Source organism: Herpailurus yagouaroundi, unplaced genomic scaffold (assembly GCF_014898765.1).
Source record: "Herpailurus yagouaroundi ecotype Mexico unplaced genomic scaffold, PumYag 199, whole genome shotgun sequence".
Taxonomy (NCBI): domain Eukaryota; kingdom Metazoa; phylum Chordata; class Mammalia; order Carnivora; family Felidae; genus Herpailurus; species Herpailurus yagouaroundi.
Genome location: NW_024412430.1, coordinates 20449490 through 20464525, shown reverse-complemented (window position 1 = coordinate 20464525; position 15036 = coordinate 20449490). Strand labels below are relative to the sequence as shown.

Genomic DNA, 15036 nt, shown 5'->3' with positions numbered 1-15036 from the left:
TCAGAAAAGAAGAAAGAGCTGAAATCAGTATTCTAAGCTTTTACCTTAGTAAACTAGAAAAAAGAACAAATTAAATCCACAGGAAGCATAAGGAAAGAAATAATGAAAAAATTAAAGCAGAAACCAATGACATTGGAAACAGGAAATCAATACAGAAATCAATGATCCCCAAAGCTGGTCCTTCGAAAAGATACGTAACAATTGATAAGCCTCTGGCCAGGCTAAGAAAAAAAATGAGAGAAGACACTTACTAATATCGGAAATGAAAGAAGGGTCATCACTACAGATCTCACGGAATTTAAAAGGATAATGAAGGCATACTATAAATAACTCTATGCCCACAAATTTGATAACTCCTTAAAAACGGACCCACTTCTTGAAAGACACAACTTCACAAAACTCTTACCAGAAGAAATAGATGGCTTGAATAAACCTGTGGCTATTTAAAAATTGAATCAATAGTGAATAATCTGCCAACATAGAAAGCACCAGGCCCAGATAGGTTCACTGGTGAACTCTACCAAACACTTAAAGACAAAATTTACCAAGTCCCCACAATCTCATTCAGAAGACAGAAGCAGAAATAATATCACTTAACTCACTCTATGAGGCTAGTACGACTCTAACATCAAAAGCAAACAAAGACATTACAGAAAAAGAAAACTACAGACCAGCACCTCTTATGAACACACACGCAAAAATCCTCAACAAAACACTAACGGAATGAATCCAACAATGTATAAGAAGAACTATACACCATGACCAAGGGGGATTTATCCTGGGTCTGCAAGGCTGCTTCCCCATTCAGAAATCAACACAACCCATCACACCATTAGGGAGAAGACAAAAACTCCATGATCCTATCAATGGAAACAGAAAATTCAACCAGTTCTTGGTAAAAGCTCTCAGTAAACTAGGAATACGGGTGAAACTTCGTCCACTTGATAAAGACATCCACAAAAATCCTACCACTAACATCCTACTTAATGATGAGAAACTTGAACAAGGCCAGGATGTCCCGCCTCACACTCCTCAACACCATCATGGAAGTCCTCGTTAATGCAGTAAGACAAAAAAGGAAATAAAAGGCAAAGACAGCATTTTCAGTGAACGGTGCTGCAGCACTGGGATATCCACATATATTTTACAGAAAGCCTAGATCAGAACTTACACCCTTCAAAAAATTAACTCAGAATGGATCACAGACTTAAATGTAAAATGCAGAATTATTAAACTCTTAAAAGAAAACACAGGGAGAGCTTTAGTGACCATGGGTTTGGTGATGACTTTCTAGATAAGACATCAAAGGTCTGATTCGTGAATGAAAGAAACGATAAGCTGGACTTCATCAAGATTAAAAACGTCTGATCCACAAGTGACACCTTCAAGACAGTGAGAAGAGCAGCCACGGACTGGGAGAAGGTATTTGCAAAAGACACATCTGATAATGAACCGGTCTCTGAAATATACAAACAGCTCTTAATACCAACATTAAGAAAACAACCACATTTTAAAAATGGGGCAAAGACCTTAACAAACACCTCAGCAAAGAGGACTCACAGGTGGCAAACAAGTACGTGAAAAGATGCCCTACAGCATGAGTCACCAAGGAAACACAAGTTACAACACTGAGATGCCACCACACACCTATCAGAATGGCCAAAATCCACAACACCGACAACTGCCAATGCTGGTGAGGATGTGTGCAATGGGAACTCTCGTCACTGCTGGTGGATTGCAAAACGGGACAGATAGTTTAGAAGATAGTTTGGTGGTTCCTTTTTTTTTAAATGTTTGTTTATTTTGAGAGGGGGGGGATAGGGAGTGAGCAGGGGAGGAGCAAAGAGAGAGGAGAGAGAGAGAATCCCAAGCACACTCCACACTGTCAGCATGGAGCCCGATGAGAGGCTCGAACCTGAACCCTGAGATCACGACCTAAGCCGAAACCAAGAGTTGGATGCTTAATCGACTGAGCTATGCAGGTCTTGTAAAACTAAACACATGTGATGAAGGAGGTACTGGTAGCTGAGGTTTGGGGGCAGGGTGAGCTGCGGGAAGGAATCCATGGGGCAGTTGGGCAAGGGGGTGGGGGCCGTACCTTCTGCTTTAGGTATCGTGGGTTCAAGTTGTCTAGGGAACATTTAAATTAGGTGCTCAGTAGTCAGAAATACCATTTAGAGATATTGTACGTTAACAAGCATACTCAACCAACGACAGAATGATTACATCCGTCCCCTTCCAAAAGGTCACACTAGCTGCGGCAAAGCCATCAGACAAGATAGTTCCTGATTAAAATCTGGTTCCATTGGAACGGGTTGCACACTCAGACCTGCTGCTCTTTGTCTAATGTCTCAGCTTGGGCTGGATCCACTGGCGGACCCTCCACTCCCAGAGGCTCAAGCCCAAATACAACCTAACCCAAGTGGGATGTAGACCCACCCACCCACATTGCTTGGCCTCTCCCGGGTTTGAAATTAAGGTGAGGCTCAGGTCCTTCCTAGACCCAGCGGACACAGTGCCAGGTTCACATCAGCCCCCTGGGGCTGCAACGCCGAGAGTCAGACTTGGGACTGTGAGTGCCAGCTGCTTACATCCTTGCAATCAACACCTTGCCCACATGGGCACTCCTTTTCCCCAACAGCAGGAGGAAAATTTAGAGACTCACCAATAACCCAACGTCCCACCTTAAGACACTAAAAACCCTGAACTGAGCAGGAGAAAGGACATCGTAAAGATGAGATAAAGCAGAGAATGGGAAAATAATAGAGAAAATCAATGAAACCCAAAGCAGCTTCTCTGAAAAGACCAACAAGTTGGACGAAGTTGGAGGACTCACACTTCTGGATTGCAAAACTAATTACAAAGCTACAGTAATCAAAACAGTGTGGTACTGCTATAAAGACAGGCACATAAGGCAGTGGAAAAGAACAGAGGGCCTAGAAATGAGCCCCTGCATATGCGGTCAAGTGATTTTTGACTAGGGTGCTATGACCATTCAACAGGAAAGGGACAATTTTTTCAACAAATGGTGCTGGGGAAACTGGGTGTCCACCTACAAAAGAGTAGAGTGCCTGTAGCTGATGCCATATACAAAAATTAACTCAAAATGGATCAAAGACCTCGATGTAAGGCCTAAAATTCTTAGAAGAAAACTCAGGGCAAAAGCTTCAAGGCACTGAATCTGCAATGGTTTCTTGGATATGGTACCAAACGCCCAGGCAACAAAAGAAAAACCAGACAATTTGGACGTCATGAAAATTGTAAAGTTTTGTGCATGAAAGACACTATCAACAGAGTAAAAAAGCAACCTACAGGATGGGGGGATAAATTTGGAATTTGTGTATCTAATAAGTGATGAATATCCAGAATATGTAAAGTACTCCTAAAACTCAATAATAAGAAATAGACAACCTGATTCAAAAATGGGCAAAGAACTTGAACTGCCATTTCTTCAAAGAAGACACATAAATGACCATGTGACCGAATGACATGGCCAATAAGTACATGAAAAGATGCTCCACAACCCTCATCATCAGAGAAATGCAAATCGAGATACCACCTCACACTCATGAGAATGACCACCATCCCCAAACCAGAAAATAGCAGGTTTTGACCAGGAGGAGGAGACATTAGAGGCCTTGTGCACTGTTGGCAGGAATGTGAAATAGTGCAGCCGCTGTGGGCTGTGTGATGGCTTCTCAAAAACATTTTGTTAATGAATTCTCATATGACTCAGCAATTCCCCTTCTAGACGTACACCCGAGAAACTCAAAGGAGGGTCTCAAAGAGATACCTGTGCATTGTATTAAGAGCAGCGTTTCCTGCAATAGTTAAATGTGGAAGCAACAAGTCCATCCACACATGAATGGATGGGCAAAATATGGTCTATCCACAATATTGGATATTGGAATATGGTCTATTCCACAATAAATGGAATATTGTGCAGCCTTAGGAAGGAAGGAGATCCTGACACGTGCTCCAGCGTGGATGAACCCTACGGACAGCATGAAACAGGCCAGTCACAGAAGGACAAATGAGCTGTGACTCCGCTTACATGACGTCTGTAGAGGAGTCAAATTCATAGAGACAGAAAGTAGAATGGTGGATGCCAGGGGCTGGGGGTGGAGGGGACAGGGAATTATTTAATGGGGACAGAGTTTCAGATTTGCAAGACAAAAAGAGTTCCGGGGATGGATATTGGTTGTACAACTACACGCACACCACCCACACCACTGAACTGTACCCTTACAGCTGGCTTAGATGGTAAATTTTATGTTCTGTGTATTTTACCATAACAAAAAAAAAAAGGAAGAAAAAGAAGAAAAACACGGACAAAGGATTCGAACAGACGTTAGTCCAAAGAAGATGCATAAACAGCCAATAAGTATCTAAAGAGATGCTTGACCTTAGTAGTCACGAGGGAAATGCAAATCAAAATCACAGTGGTCTGTCACTGCCCGCCCACACGGATGGCCAAAATCCAAACGCCAGATAATAACAAGGGTGGGAGACGGCACGGAGAAATCGGGGCCCTCGCACACTGTTAGTTGGAATGTAAAATGGTGCAGCTGCTTTGAAAAAAAAACTGTGTGACGGTCCCTCGGGTGGCAGATTACAGAGCCACCACACGACCTAACAAATCCACTCCTGGGTGTATGTCCAAGAGAAATGAAAACACACGTCCGCACAGGAACTTGGGCGTCATGTTGGCGGCAATGTTCGTAACAGCCAAACGTCCATCACGAATAAAGCATGGGCCGTCTGTGAGCGGAATGTTCCTCGGCCACAGAAAAGAATGGGGTGCTGACACCCACCACAACGCGGATGACCCTTGACAACACTGCACTCAGTAAAAGAGGCTAGTCACAAAGGACTACGTATTTATAGGATTCCATTCAGAGGGAGCTCCAGAAGGGAGAAACCCACGGAGACTAGGCGACGGGAGGCTGGTGGGTGACAGCTGAACGCAGAGGCATTTCTCTTGTAGGTGGTAAACATGTTCCAGACGGACCGTGGCCATGGATGCACACGTCTGTGAATATACTAAAACCCACTGGGTCGTACTCCTGAAACGGGCCTGTTTGTAAGGTATATCCTGATAAGGCTGCCTTTAAAGTCTCTGTGTCTACCAGTTTACAGAAGAGCCAGGGGTCAGGGCACAAGTGACATAGGGACACCACAACCCAAACCACAGTGTGGGATATTCTACAGACAAGTTATCTAGTCGCTCGAGGAAATCACTGGAGTCCAGGGAAATGGAGGTAAAACAGAGTAAGAGTCTTCAGAGACCTCACAAAATGGACCACGTAGACCACGCTTGAATTCTGATTCCAACAAACGTACTATACACAGAACATCTTTGAGATAATCAGGGAGATTTGAATATGTTGAGCGACTATCTTTAGTTTTGTGGGATACAACAACTATGTCGTGTCGTGTCCACCCTTAGTGGTGGAAATGATGCTGAGATATTTACAAGAGGAGTGCACTGCAGGATGCCTGGATATGTGATCAAATGTTTCAGAAAGCCCCTCCCTCCCCTTCTCTCCAGTCCCTTCCTTCCTGGCTGAACGGTCGGTCCAAATGCCAAGGAAGACAAGTGCTGTGCTCTGGGGGTGGGGTTGGGGGGGCAGCCACGGTGGTCCCCAGTGGGAGACTGGAGTCCAGGGGCAGTGAGGAGTGTACCACAGGACAGGTGACAGGAGGACACAGGACAGGAGGTGGGTGGCCCGCGTGGGCATCAGAGCCAGGAGGGGTGGTCAGAGCGAGCTCAGGGGGAAGGGAGCCCCCGGGGAACGGCTGGGCAGGGAACCGGCGCCCCCGCGGGATGAGGGCAGGGGCGGCCGCTGTGATGGGGGTGCACCTCACACGTGGGGGGTTAACCAAGTCGGTGAAAATATGAAGGTAAGGGGTCAGGCTTCTCATCGCTGGAGGAGAGACTTAGAAATGCAGGAAAAGAAAAACGGATGAACCCTGTGATATCAGACTGGAATTGGAAGAATTACCACGAGCGTACCACTTGTAACATCCAGAGATGGACACACAAATGGACACAGACACGAGCGTGCGCGTGTGCGTGCGTGTGCATCTGTCGGCACCAATCCGTCCATCTCGAGGACACGGGAGCGGCAGCACCCCCACTTGAAGATCCTGGTCTCTCCGTGAGAAACAAGCAGGCCAGGCCTCCGACAGCAGTGGAGGAAGACGGTCCCGTGACGTCCGTGTGTCTTTGAAGCAAAGACAAAGAAGAGTGTCGAAGGGACGCGGTGAGAAGCCACCGAACAGTCAGGCAGCTGTGAATCCACACGGATGAAAACAAATCACTTAACAGCTGGAAAGGTGGATTCATGTAGTTTCAGGGTACCTCCTCCCAAATATGTAATAATCACAAGGGAAGGCGAGAGTGTGCAGGGGCGAAGCCTGCCAGACGCCCCCTTCGTCCGGCATCCAGGAGAACACTCATGGACACCACTCCCAGCGTGGTGTCTCCGTGACGGCGTGACCCGGATGCATAATCTGACCCCGACTCGGAGGACAGCTCAGAACACCAGACTGAGCAGGAGCCTGCGGTGAGGGGGACTGGAGACACAGGACAGCCCGAGGTGGTGAGGGATTCTGAACGGATCCTTTCCAGTAAAGGCCGTTCCAGGAGCGGCCAGGGGACAGGAAGGGGGTCGGCAGGAGCAGGCCGCAGTGGCGCCATCAGGGCGAAGGCGCGATTCTGTGTGCACCACACTCACACTTGGGGGCCGGGAGCGACGGAGACTTTGGGCAGGGTACTCGCAAATCATTCCGTGGGAGAATGCTGTCCTCTACTTTCAAACACTATCGTCCCCTCCAAAATAACGGACGGGTGAATCGAGATCGGAACAATATTGATAAACTGTGCAGCGAATACCGGGACCACAGGAGTTCATTACGCTTCTGTCTCTATTTTGTGCCTTCGGAAAACACTGAAAGTGTTGTTGACAGAGACAGAGGGTGAGACAGGGAGGTCACACAGACGCGACCAGCGCTGCTGGGGGAGAGAGGCTTGATGTATTTACAGGCACGGAGACAACCTGTTGGGGCGCCCGGGGGGCTCCGTAGGTTGAGCTTCCGACTTCGGCTCAGGTCATGATCTCCCGGTTTGTGAGCTCGAGCCCCGCGTCGGGCTCTGTGCTGCCAGCTCAGAGCCTGGAACCTGCTTCGGATTCTGTGTCTCCCTCTCTCTCTGCCCCTCCTCTGCTTGTTCTCTCTCTCTCTCTCTCTCTCTCAAAATAAATAAACGTTAAAAAAGAAGAAGACATGAAACCACCGAGAGCAGTTTGAGCACCGGGAAAGGACTCCGAGAGGGAGCCTGAGCCTGGCCGTGAGCACCACCTCGCTCCCCCGGGATTGGGTTGGGCTGTCACTTCTCATCAAAGACCGCAGGTAACATCCGCTTGGTCACACTTTCCAGGTGTTACACTGGTAAGAAGTGAAAAGACACGACAGCCTCACCCGCCAGCGGCCAGTGGCCCTGCTCATACATCCCTAGTCTATCCTGCACTCGGACCGGTAAGGCAGCCCGAGCGTGGCTTCTCCCACGAGGCCACTGACCGTCCCCACCGTCTCCATCCCTTTCTTCTCCATGGAGCCCCCGGGTTGAAGGGACAGGCCTGGAAGATGGGGGCCCCGGGATGTGAGTCGCCAAACCGAGGACCCGAGAGGCAAGAGTGGGTGAGTGGGAACTGAGCTCCCTTGGCTCAGACCAGTGAGGCTTCCCATGTCATCCTTTAGATCGGCACCGCCTAGTCTGCCGGAGACAAAGGAAAATTTAAAATAACAACAAGGCTTGTTTGAGTGGAGGGATGGAGGGGGATTATTTTCTTAGTTGCTCTCAGAATAAAATAAAATCCTAATAAATGTGGGGTGTTGGGCGGTTGCTGTTTTCCGATGTCCTGGATGCAAAGCCCCAGCACGTGCTCTCAATGTGCCACGTTCCCGAGACCGCGGTCAGGAAGCCCATGGAACACCCAGCCACGGAACAAGTGCAGGTGTGCTGGAGGTGTGGGTGCCGGTGCAGGTACAGGTGAGGTGCAGGTGTGGATGTGGGTGCAGCAATCGGCTCATTATAAAGCAAGCACAGCGCCCGGCCCACCCTGCTGGCCCTACCGGCCAAGGGGATGAATCAAGGGCAGGTGCCTCTGGGCATAATCTTAGCTAACTCACCGTGAGGATGTTCCAGACGCCATCTCTGGTGCTGTTTCTGCAGAGCCCGTCGGTGGGGTCGGAGCAGCTGCTGCCCCACACCTGCCTGGGAGCTCAGGAGCCCCGCCTCCACGCTCCTCGGTCACCCACGTTTCCAGCGACCCCAGGAGCCCTCGTCTTGCACGATCAGTGTGCAGTGGGAAGGCACGCAGGTTCGTACACTGCAGTAAATATAGCCTCAGAACTGTTTTGCATCCTTATTTCTCCGAGTAATCTGTTCTGCCAAGTTTCCCCCTTTATAGTCAGAGACCAACCAATTACCATGAAAATCAGATGAATAAATATTGAAGAGAATGTGTTCATCGTCTATTTTGGTGTCCTAACAGCAAGGAAGTGACATTACATTCGTAATTAAGTCTTTCTCAGCTGAAGCTCTCCTCCACTGGATCAATTAAATTAGATCATCAGATCTAGCAAAAAGCCTCCCCAAAGAACACTTATTAGTTGGTGCGACTGATTTTCTCTGAGGTGCCAGATTTCTCCTTAGAAATTAAAGTCTTGTAGACAGCACAGCTGGGGTCGTGGCTTACAAGAACACCTGCTTCAACCACATTCCTTTAGCTTCCTTCCCTCCCACCTTCCAAATTATCTTAAAAAAAAAAAAGTTTGTAAGTAGGCTCCACACCCAAGGTGGGGCTTGAACTCACAGCCCTGAGACTCATGAAGCGACAGGTGCTCCACCAACTGAGCCACCCGGGTGTCCCTACACGTTACGTTGATACTGGTTTGGGAATGCAGAATATATTAGTAGTAGTACTACATGTCCTTTTTTGAGAGAGAAAGAGAGAGAGGGAGAGAGAGAGAGAGAGAGAGAGAATCCCAAGCGGGCTTCATGCTCAGTGCTGAGCCTGACGTGGGGCTCGATCCCTTGACTATGAGATCGTGACTGGAACAAGAGTCAGATGCTTAACCGACTGAGCCCCCCAGACACCCCAATACGTGTCGTTTCGTAATCATCAATCAATCTTTTGTCTACAAGGACTGAGTATATGACCCATTAACCGTCTTTGCTCTATGAGAGGGCGTAACGTAGCTAAACTGTTAACTTCTCTTTTCTCAACAATACCTAAATGTTGCAACTGAAATCTTCGCATTCTCTTAGCCTTGCTCAGGTGTTTTCTTTCCTATTTTGTCTCAGAAAACAACAGATGGATTAGTAGCAGCCCTTGGAAAGGGAAGCCTCTCTGGGCTGATTCTGTTTAGAGACGCCTATCTGTGATGAGGCATCTGTAGCAGCAGGGGACCCTCAGCTCCCACGTGGCCTGCGGGGGCCCTCGGCTCCCGTAAAAGCCCGAGGTCGATCGGCACCATCACGTGCTCGTAAAACACCTACTATGTGCCTGGCACTATTCTACGTACTGGACGTAATGCAGTGACTAAGGCTGCCACCCTCACAGGGATGACAGGGCAGTGCGGGGAACCAGTCAGCGAACCAACGAACAAATAAATGAGTGCTTGTGTGTGACAAGGCCTTGAAGGTCACAACGAATCGTGGTGCAGAAACAGGGGCTCTCCAGGACACTCTATGTGACATACGAAGAGGGATGGCCTCTCTGATTTGCAGCCTCCCTAGCTTGTTATAAGGTGAGTATACCCCTGGCCCCCAAACCAGACCAGCATACACAAGCAAAAGGCAGCCAAGGCAACGAAGACCGACCCCACGGGTGAAGGGCAGCCAGAAACACCCAAGAGGAAGTGTCGGGTGCCCAAATCCCGCAACGCGGTCCGTGACGGCTGCATCAGGACCAAGCTGGGCATGTGCCAGGACGCAGCGTCAGAAGGATCTGCCTGTGTAACTGCCCCCTCCCCACGTTAACAGACTCCAGAAAAAAACCCCCATGATTATTGTACTATTTCAGCTGAGGCTGAAGCAGCATTTGACAAAATCCAATACCCATACATGACAAAAGCAATCCGGTAACTAATTTCTATGAATTCCACACAAGCAGAAACTGTCCTCTTAAACCTGCTCACGGACGTATCCCAGGTGTCAAAGGTAGGGCCCAGATTTGTCACTTGGTGCACAGCTGTTGAGCGACTGAATGAATCAGAGAACAAAGTCCTCTCTTCGGCTGATGAAGACAATCCCCCAGAGCTACGTCACCCTCAGTAGAACAAAACCCGCCAACATCCCCTTTCAGGCTGGGGACGAGACGAGGGCGCCCTCTCCCGGTGAACGCTCCGGGGCGCCCCGGTGAGCGTGCCACGGGGTCAGAAACCGGAAGGCAGGAGACGCGACTGTCCATGTGTGCCACGGCCTGACCGCCGTTCCGGTAACACCGCTGCCATCGGCAAGATTTCTGGGCGCAAGATCATACCACATTCCTCTCCCTGCAGCAGTCACTGTTGAGAAAACGTGGCCCAAATCACACACCGCTTGGGCCAAGAATTCAAACCAGACACTCCAGGGAGTAACCAAACAAAGGAAACACAACAACTTTCCAGAGAGAGTTTTTAAGTTCTGACAAGGGACAGCTTAAAACTAAGTAAGTAGAGACTCACGCCATGTTCGCGGATGTGATGATTTAATGCTGAAAACCGTCAGCTCTCCCTGAAATTAATCCGTGAACTCAACACCGGTCCTACCAAAATCCCAGCACGCGTTTTCGGTGGGGGGCTAAACGGACTCCAAAACCACAGCAAAGAGGAATAGAGGTCCGAGAACAGCTTAAAAAGAGAATGCTAATAGGAGTTGCAAGAGGAAGGACTTATACTGCCACATGTTAAGACCGTTTCAAAGCCAGAGTGACCACGACATGTGGTACTCGTATCAGGACCAAACAGTCCGCTCAACAGGACAGGGCAGACTCTCGAGAAAAACAAGGGACACAGAGCACCGAGAACGTTAACTCAAGGCGCATCCATAGGACAGAAGCCTGGCTCACCACCTGGAGACTTAAGGGATGCTGGGTCCCTGTCTTATGTCACTGTCAAAGTAACTCTAGTCAGAATTAGAACCTAATTGTGAAAAATAAGCAAACGCAGAAGTCACAGAGGAACAATGTGCATCTATGACTGCAGGTCAGGAAATCTTTTATGTTTACTTTTTAAATGTTTCTAATGTTTCTTTATTTATTTTGAGAGAGAGAGAGTACGAACAAGGAGGGGCAGAGAGAGAGGGAGAGACAGAATCCCAAGCAGGCTCCGCACTGTCAGTGCAGAGAGCCCGATGTGGGGGCTCAAACTCCCAAACCATGAGATCGCGACCTGAGCCGAAATCAAGTGTCAGATGCTCAACCGACTGAGCCGCCCAGGTGCCCCATGAGGAAATCTTTTAAAACTCAAGACCACAGGGGCACCTGGGTGGCTCAGTCGGTTGAGCATCTGACTCTTGATTTCGGCTCAGGTTATGATTTCATGGTTCATGGGTTTGAGCCTTGTGTCAGGATCTGTGCTGATTGTGGAACCTGCTTGGGATTCTCTCTCTCCCTCTGCCCCTCTCCCCTGCTCTCCTTCTCTCTCTCTCTTTCAAGTCAAAACAAAACAAAACAAAACTCAAGGCCATAAACCATAAAAGGGAAACTTCCATTTGATGAAGAACATCACAGACAAAATGATCAGATTCGGGGAAAAAATGGGAGGGTTCATGTGGAAATTCTATGGCTGAGAAACTCAGGAAGTGAGCTGGGTGAGAAGATCAGAAGAGAAGCAGGGGGGAGGTGGGCGCATCACATTTACTGGAAGAACCTCTGGACACGCGGTCGTAGGGTGACACTGGGACATGCTCTTCCCCGGAGTCTTGGACTTGCCCCGCAGGGAGGACGATGTCAAGGAGGCTGAGGGAACCCTGGTGCACGGCCGCCGTGCCCCCTGGTAGTCTAGCCGTTCTGGAAGCAAATGCACAGCCCTGGCGAAACCAAGTGTGCGCACGTCCGGCGACCAAAACCCCGGTCCCGGGATGTGCCCCAGAAAGACCATCGTGGGCGCAGGGAAAATGCACGGAGACTTCGTAGCACCTTCAGCCCTGCATGAGAATGTTCCACAAGTGACGTGTGGCCGTGGATGGGGGCCGCTGGGCCGCCCAGCCAAGCGACGATCCCGTGTACAGAAAGCACCACAGACAGATCTCAAAAACACATGCAGAGTTTGACATGGGATTTGAGGGGCAGGACTGTGTTAGCAACTTCCTGAAATGCACAAACACACAGTGTATCTTCTCCCTGATGTACCTCCGTGGGAAAAACCACACAACCGAAGAATGTGGATCGGAAGGATTCACATTACGTTCCTAGGGAGGGGGTTGCCCAGGTGGAGAGGGGAGAGGGGCACGGAGACGATGTCCGGAGAGCCAAGGTGCAGACGCCCTGGAGCAGCAGATCATGTGACATAACAACTCTCCCCTCCCCCACCAAACACGGTTAAACTGCGTTCAAGTCCAACCGAAGACGGAGGCTTCGTCCCTACCCATCGATCAGGACAGGCCATGTTCTAATCTACTGTTCGGATAACTACCTGCTTCTGTGTTTTCACTGGATAAAAGGTTTTACACAACAATCTTGGAACTTATTTAATGGTTCAGTTAATGTAATTATGTTTATTAAACTTAGCAGTTCTTAGACTGTGCCAAGATCAAGTCCAATCTATTTACTGACCGGAAGACGGGAAATTCAGTCAGACCCACACGGTTCATCAGACATGACTGTACCACCAAGAACGGCCACACACACTGTCCCCGAGTGGGAAAGCGGGAAGCTAATTAAGAGGGGGTCTGTTTATTGCTTCATCACGTCTTCTACTCTAGGAACTCTTGGAGACACTGGAGATCAATATTAGAAGCCCAGGAACCCTGCACTTCCTCATCCACTATGAATGGATTGGACAGGAAAACTTTCCCTGTTTTTGTACTTATTGTAAAGGACGTCAGAGTTAAAGCTTTCGCCTCGGGCCCTCGTGAGGTTTCCAAGCGCGAGCCAAGCGCTGGCCTGTGTGCCTGGGCACCCGGGTCCCCGAGAAGTGGCCGCCAGGACGTCAGCAGGTGCGCACAGCAGCAGAGGGAAAGTGTGGTCACCCGGCACAGAGGACAAGGGGAGACTGCTCTAAGGAGGCAGGTCATGTCCCGCCCGTGCTCACCGTGCCCTCCGGGTCCACGAGCAGCAGGTGCTTGGCCTGGCCGTTGTGCATGCCCGTGAGGACGAAGGAGCCCGGGTTGGTGGCGCTCTTCCTGACCAGGAAGTCCCCGTCGTTCTTCAGCAGCCCCTCGGCCTCCTTCCGGCTCATCTCCCCTTGGTACCAAGGCTCCCCTTCCAGCTCCTCCAGCATCTTGGCATCCGGGGCTCTGGGCGTGACAGGGCTGATGCACTCCACGGAGGCCGCCTTGCTCAGCACAGGCCCCGAGGACTGGTTCCTGAGAGCGTCTTCAAAGGGTTCTGTCAACAGCAATTGCCAGCAACAAGTCAACCCCACGAAGAGCAAATGATAACATGCACAATGTGATCTCGATGGAAAAGCCGAGGCAACTTCCACCAGAAACAAACCTAAAGAAAGGTGACTGGCTGGCACTATTGACCGTGTTTGGAGGCACAGGCCGAACCCCGGCACGACTCTTTCTGACGAGCCTGTGTTCCCAAGACAGCTGGGCGCTGCGCCTCGTGCCAAGGACTCAAGCACACCCTCTGTCTAGCCGGTCAGAATGACTTCACTTTGGCACGCTGCGAGAGGCTGTGCATATCGCCCTCCATCTACCTTTTCTGGGACATCGGCTAGCCTCTTAATAAACCTGTTTTCTTCTGAATGGAAACCTGCCATTGCTCCTGGAAATATGCAGAGAAAAGGATAATCTGCAAAGTTAGAGTCACTGCAAAACCTATACCCAGCCCATCACACGTTTGTTTCAAAACCTTGGCATCAAGGTAAATTTTTCAAAGAGAAGAAAAGTGACATTTATTGGGTGCCTTTTGTGTGACGCGGCCCGGGTTAGGAGCCCCACCTCTCCTTGGCCTTCACTCGTTTCTCTGTGGAAAAAAGCTCCTGTGTGGGCATCTGAGACCCGGCATGACCACAAGCCCCCCAAGGACACACTTCCCACCCTGGGGTCAGTGAACGGTAGGTCCGCTGCTCTAACAGGAACAGACACGGCAGCACAAGAAGTCGCCAGGAACATCTAATTAAACCTCAAAATGAGGCCATATGTACGAAAGTGCCGAAGGCGCCCACGGCACCACACAAGTGTCAGGTGTGAGGATGAGCACATGGGACCACGTGGCCAAAGCAGCACAGTGCAAGCGCCACAAGGACAGGAACAGTCCTCTCCTGGGCACAACGACGTCCCCACGCTCCAACGTCGTCCCTGGGACGTAGTTCGCGCCCTACACGTATTCAACAAATGCTGCAGAATAAGACCGATTATGAGTAGAGGGTGGGCAAAAGCGAGGTGAATAAATGAAACCCAAGTCGGGGTGTTTTAACACTTGTTAAATCATTTACAGACCTGAGAATACAAATAGGTTAAAACTATTGCCCAAAATTAGATTTTCTGTTTTTATCCTTTTTCTTCCTGATTACCTGGAGTAGTTGAAAGTTGTATTATACCATTTCTGCATCATCACCACCGCCATTATCACTATCAAGACCATCACTATTGTCACCACCATCATTGACCTCATCATCACCATCATCACCACCATTATCACCATTGCCACATCAGCACTATAACCATCATCACCACTATCACCATCACCACCATCATCATCATCACCACCATCATCACCACCACCACCATCAACATCACCACCATCACCATCATCATCACCACCACCATCATCACCATCACCATCATCACCATAATCACCACCATCACCAATCATC

General features: G+C 49.4%; 1 protein-coding gene across 1 annotated transcript in view; it reads right to left on the bottom strand.

Annotated features, from left to right (window-relative positions):
* SHC3 (SHC adaptor protein 3) overlaps positions 1–15036 on the bottom strand; it is a 94903-nt gene that overhangs the window by 3735 nt on the left and 76132 nt on the right. The window contains exon 15 of the mRNA XM_040449263.1: positions 13303–13598. Coding sequence (XP_040305197.1) covers positions 13303–13598 — 296 coding nt within the window. The remainder of the gene's footprint in view (positions 1–13302; positions 13599–15036) is intronic.